This window comes from Diplotaxodon limnothrissa, linkage group LG22 (assembly GCF_057381915.1).
Source record: "Diplotaxodon limnothrissa isolate DT_005_m linkage group LG22, D_limnothrissa_male_GT1.1, whole genome shotgun sequence".
NCBI lineage: Eukaryota > Metazoa > Chordata > Actinopteri > Cichliformes > Cichlidae > Diplotaxodon > Diplotaxodon limnothrissa.
Genome location: NC_140616.1, coordinates 13,923,576 through 13,929,569, shown reverse-complemented (window position 1 = coordinate 13,929,569; position 5,994 = coordinate 13,923,576). Strand labels below are relative to the sequence as shown.

General features: G+C 39.0%; 1 protein-coding gene across 1 annotated transcript; it reads left to right on the top strand.

The window, feature by feature from the left end:
• Window positions 1-1,522: 1,522 nt before the first annotated feature.
• Window positions 1,523-5,069, top strand: LOC146609584 (lipid transport auxiliary protein 1-like). Its single transcript, XM_085346319.1, has 7 exons — window positions 1,523-1,735; window positions 1,833-1,934; window positions 2,024-2,132; window positions 2,228-2,281; window positions 3,577-3,743; window positions 4,399-4,457; window positions 4,578-5,069. Exons 1-7 carry the CDS (start codon window positions 1,673-1,675, stop codon window positions 4,783-4,785), a joined length of 762 nt encoding a protein of 253 aa, XP_085202445.1. The 5' UTR covers window positions 1,523-1,672; the 3' UTR covers window positions 4,786-5,069.
• The last annotated feature ends 925 nt before the right edge of the window (window positions 5,070-5,994 follow it).

The window sequence follows — 5,994 nt, the reverse complement described above, 5'->3', positions numbered from 1 at the left end:
AGCGCATCGAGGAAACTGGACCCACACCACGTGATCAGCAATATACCGTCAGCGGAGAGACGTGACATGTCAGAGCTGGAGAAGTAATAATAATAATAATAATAATAATAATAATAATAATAATATATTCAACTGATGTGTAAATGAACAAGTAATAGTCGATATTTATGCACAAGTATACTCATAATAACACCCTCATATGTAGTATATGCATGCATAAATGCTGTGATAATGTGTGAGCACCAGTTCTCCAGGCATTCTGATGTCTTTCAAAGTTGTCCTCCGGACATTGGCTGCTTTTTCACTCATTTCTAGTCCAGCCCTTGTCAACATACAACACACAACAAAGAACCAATTATGAATTGCATCTTTAGACACTTTGTTTCCAGCAGCCTGTGTCAAACACATGGCTTGTTCCCATTTGTTTAGCTGAATCTATTCAAAAATTGACAGACATAAAATACTATTTTTGTGATTCCCAAAGTGCTTCTAACAGAAAACTTGGCATATCTCAGCATGATGTGCTTGTGCTATAAACATCTTTAAGGAAACTGGACATGAGGAGGATAGAAGCAGTGAAGCAGTGAAAGACCTAAAAAAATATCTTCAGCAGATGAGAAATATCTAAAAGCCACGTCCTTAAGAAAAAATCCAGAAAAGATCTGACACAGGACCTGAGAGATGTATCTGGTCCTTCAGATGATCCATCTACTGTTTGTGAAGCCTCGGAAATGGTGGCTGTCAACAAGTCACTCTTAATGAAGGAAAGGGGGGAGCAAAGTTTGAGATATGCTAAATTACACAAGACCTGGACTGAAAGTCAGGGGAACCAGGTCTGGTGGAGTGATAAATACATATTTGAAATATTTGGTTCAGACTGTGTTCAGTGTACAAAGTACAAAAGTAGAGGTACAAAGTGGTTGTTCACAACCTAAGAGTTCAGGCTGTGTTGAAGAATTAAAGGTGATTATACCAAATATTAACTTTCAAGTATAGTAGAATTATTTTTCCTAATATACTGTATTTTAATGTATTTTAGATTTTTAGTTATGCATCTGTTTCACACAGGGCTGGATCAATACTTTTACATAGTGTTGTATACTACTACTACTACTACTACTACTAATAATAATAATAATAATAATAATAAACAAAAAATGAAACAGGTAAAATAATATGTATAAGTATTACATTCTACATAGATCATTGAATGTGTTACAAATATCACCAACAGTAATATAATGTGTATATGATATAAATTGTGCCCTTTTAGGCAGGTTGTGTTTACAGATGAATTTTACTTAGTTGTTTGGGGGGGGCAAAAAAGTCTTTATTTTTTATTTATTTCTTTTGCAGTTCTTTGTTTGTACTTTAGTAATAGGTAATTATAATAACCTATATACTAAGCATCATATAACGACAGGAAGTCTGTTTAGCGTGTCCTTCTTGCATGGTTCTTACGGTAATCCAACACTCACAAGCGGAAATCAGCTCTGGCCCCGCCCTCACAGTGCAAAGCTAACTGAAAGCTAAATAGCATATCTTAGCGCATGATGCCCATGAAGAAAAAGACAAGGGTCAGCTCAGTTGCTGATATTTTATTTTTTCGAAGCATACTTTGAAGCTGTAGAGTGATTCGTCGTCGCATAGACTGTAAGCACTGACAGGCAGCATGGCAGAGTCATCGCCGTTATCTGGAGTCAATGTTGTTTTGGTTATGGCCTATGGAAGCTTGGTGAGTAAGTTACACTAAAAGCTCGATACCTGGTACACGGAGGTGTGTTTATGATAAGTTTTAACCTCAATCCTGTCACGCTTGGTTTTGTGTTCAGGTGTTTGTATTGCTGTTTATATTCGTCAAAAGGCAGATCATGCGTTTTGCAATGAGATCCCGCCGAGGGCCTCATGTACCTATTGGCCACAATGCACCAAAGGTGAGGCGTGGATCTTTACTGTTTTGTTATTATTATTATTAACTTTTTGTGCCTTAATATTAATAAATTCTTTATGAATTAATCTACAGGGTCTGAGGGAGGAGATTGAGTCCAGACTGTCCAAAGTTCATGAGATACGTTATGAACCTCTGCTCCTGTCAGAAGAAGACGACAGACTGAAGCGGGCATCACAGATAAGTCAGTCAGCTTTTTAAACTCATTTTGAGCAAATGTTGTCCTTTTTATTTAGTTATTTTTTTAAACGTAACAAATTGATATCTTATATTTCAAAGGTTGCTACAACTACCTGTACAGAATGAAAGCTCTGGATGCAATCCGTGACTCAGGTGAGAGTTACAATTTGTTCCTTAAATGTATTCATCGGCTCAGAGCCCCTTCCAGTTTAGTGGTGATCAACAGGTTGACAGATGAGGTCAGGCAGGAGTCTCTGATGATCTATGATGTTCACAGATGACATCGTGATCTGTAGTAAAAGGAGGGAGCAGGTGGAGAGGTAGAAGCAAGAGAGAATGCGGCTCAGGTTGAGCAGTTTGGAGACAAAGTTATAGAAGCAAAGCTGAGATATGTTGGACATGTGCAGAGGAGGGATAGTGGATATACTGGAAGGTATAGGTGCAGGAGGAACAAAGGAAGACCACAGAGAAGGTTCATGGATTCAAGGAGCACATTTTTAACATGCTGAGCTTGTTCACAGCTGTCCAAACCCACATCATCTTTTTCAAGTGTTTTACTTATATTGCTGTAGTTTTGAGTTATTGAATTATATAGGATTTTGGCTGTAGAGTTCAGGGCTACCCTTTTCATTCTTTTTTCAGTGGGTGACAGATCTGATCTGCAGGGAGGCCAGTTCAGCACCCTAACTCTTTTACTGCACCGGCATGCAAAAGGCGATTTAGCATAGATTCAACATGGTGTTGCTCCAAAACATGTTGTCCAGGAGAATTAATGAAGCCGTCTTACATATGCAAGCTGTGCTGTTGCAGTAATGTACCCCTATACCTGCACAGACATGGGTTTTGAACCTGGATAGCACCTTTCCTCTTTATCCCAGCGGAAGTGTCAGAATATCCAAAAGAAGACAGGATCATTTTATGCTTCAGCTGAGTCCAACTTAAAGCAGTTCAGGCCCATATTTGCACAGTAGAGTTTGAACTGGCTTTGTGGATGCAGCTTACCACTGAGTTGGCTGGTGGTGGTTTGCAGCCGTGTTCATGAGTTCTTGCTGTGCCACCTGACAGCCTGATTTCTCTGAGTCTGTTTATATTTCTGATTTTATATCAGTAGATGATATAATCGTTGTTGGGCATATTAAAGGTAAACATTTGCCAGTTAGCTGTAATATGTCCACTCAGTGGTTTTATGCATTTCTCAGCTTTCTCTGTAATTTTGGCCAAACAGTGGTGGCACAAAAGTTTCAAGCTTGAGTGAAATATAGAGTTTTAGTGATTCACAAGTCTTTTTGTTGTGGTTTCAGTTGAATTTTCTACTGTGTCTCAGCTTTTTTTTTTTTATTATTGTAAAATAATTTTTAATTCTGTTCTTGTTTTGTTTTTGTTCCATTTAAAGCATTAAAACGTCTTTCCTGACCTTCAACTTGTCTTCCTTCCTCTCTCTGCCACAGGAATTCCTTTGCAGGAGATAAGTGGGAGCCCCAGCGCATTTACAGGACGCAGCTTCAGGAGCTGGCTAGTTGAGCTGCGCAACTCCCACTCTCTGATAAAGAGCAGCCGCAGTGCACTTATTGACCGTTTGCTTGAAGGCTACGACAGCGCTCGTCATGGGACTGGGGTGCATAAATGTTTTTACTGTATTTTACTGTATCCCAACAGAACTTTATTAGAATGTTTCAGGTTCCAGAATTCAGAAAGAATGGAAAATCTAACGCTACCGTAAAGTGTTAATTCTAAATATAATCTTAATTTAGATTTTGCAGTTATTGCTTTCAAACTATTTAGGACCATTTAAGACGTCTTCTTCATCTGCCACATCCACCACTGCTCTCTCTTCTCCCTCTAATCTCCATCTCATCCTCCTCCTCCTCAACTCAAGCCTTGTCTCCTGTTTGATTACGTGTTCACATCACATGAAAGTTTATTTGCTAAGCATCTGAGTCCAACAACCTTAAAGTCACTTCAAACAAAGTTTCAGTAACATGGCCTAATTGCATGCACTTATTGAATCAGCAACTCTTATTGACAGAAAAGTTCTGGAAATCCTCGTGATGACAGTGATCCTGCTTCTTTGACTCATCGAGGCTTTTTACAAAGTTTTACAGCCTCCTTCAGAGTAAAAAGTTGTGGTTGCTCATCACCTGACGTTATGAAGTAAACTGTGATCTGACACTCACTAGAAGGACAGAGGGGCACAGAGGGTTCATAAAAGACAAGAATATAACGAGTTAAATTCTTTCATCTGCTGATGTGGATTTAAATATTTGTTTCAGGTGTTTGGGGAACCTGAGTTTCTTGAATATCAGCAAGCTCTAAACGAACTGGCTGACGTGTAAGTGTCACCGTACTGGTCCAGACTTGAAACCAGTCTTATTTCTGTTGCAGCAAGTGATGCGGTCTGCATTGTCCGTTTATGCAGTACATTTGAAATCATCTGTTTTATCACCCTCAGCGTGAAGGCGTATTCCAGCACCACCAGCCTCGACCAGCATCACCAGTCCGCAGCCAAGGACCTGACAGGCTCTCCTGTCCGCAGCACTCCCTCCACCATCCAGATCACCTACCTGCCTTCAACCGGCCAGCGCAGCAAGAGGCCCAAACACTTTCTGGAGCTCAAAAGTTTCAAAGACAACTACAACACACTGGAGAGCACGCTGTGATGCAGTCATAGGATGGTTGTATGGTGTGCGGTCAGTCTACGGGGAAATAAAAAGTTGTAGCAGACTGACTGGTTGGCTTTAAAAATGAGCTTTAAAACATCAAACTTAAAATAAGCTCAGAATGGACAGCGAGAGACATCTTATCCTCTATATTTTTGATCTAGAAAATGATGCAGTTGTTAAAGTCTTGCTGTCACAGGAGGTTTTTTTTCCTTTTCTGTATGTGTGTGTTTGCTGTTTAATGTGTGCAGAGGAAAACAATTGTTTCATTTCATTTTTGTAAAAGCAGCAAGTCAACTGAATTTATTATTTTTTTCTTGAGAGTTGAACTTGTAAATACAAATGTTTGATTAATGTACAAATGTAAGATATTTATGCTAACTTATTAAATTCATACGTGTGACGTGTATTTATATGAAGATAAAAGGTTTTTTGTGGTTTTGAGGGAACTTTCCCATCCTCTTTTTTTATAATTATTGTCCCTGTATTTCCACTAGGTGGCGGTGTGAGGTCATAGAGGAAGGATATAGTAACCCATGATTAAAAAAAAAAAAAAGCGCTGTAAATCAACTGAGTCAAATAAACCATTTCTTTTATTAAATTTAAATAAAACTGGACAAAGTTTACAGAAAAGTGACGCAGACTGAACTTAAGGGTATCTACACTCTTCACAGTATAAAGTAACTTTCTAAAAATATGCATCCTGGAGTGCAACAAGGTATTTGACAGGAAGAAGCAGCAAAGTCAATGCGAACAATGCATAATTATGTTAATAATCAAGCAAAAATAAGCGTAATTAAATATAACCTTTTAGCACAAAACATGTTTGGCCTGTACAATAAGCACGTTGAGGCAGTTAGTCTGTCACTGCGCAGCTAAAACAAGGTCAAACTTAAATCAAAATAGTATGACGATTGACCCAATCTCTCAGCTAAGCGTGAAACAAATTTTGTTGCTGACATCATAACCGCACGCCTGCTATTGGCAACGTGGTGCAAAGCACTGAGGAATTTGACCCTGAACCCCGAGAGTGACTGTGATCATGAAAACACTAAAATCACTGTGATTATTCGTGCATTCGACCCTAGACTAGCAACAGCGTTTAACTGACACGCCTTATAGTTTGACCTGTTGAAACAGCTTATTCAGATTCTGCATGGATCCCTGTTTGTTTTGAGGAAACCAAAAGAAGGTACAAAGAACAGCCCT

Coding starts and splice junctions, on each gene's coding strand:
- LOC146609584 (XM_085346319.1), top strand. CDS start 1,673: ATGGCAGAGTCATCGCCGTTATCTGGAGTCAATGTTGTTTTGGTTATG. Junction 2,133..2,227: donor GAAGCGGGCATCACAGATAA/GTCAGTCAGCTT, acceptor TATATTTCAAAG/GTTGCTACAACTACCTGTAC. Junction 2,282..3,576: donor GGATGCAATCCGTGACTCAG/GTGAGAGTTACA, acceptor TCTCTGCCACAG/GAATTCCTTTGCAGGAGATA.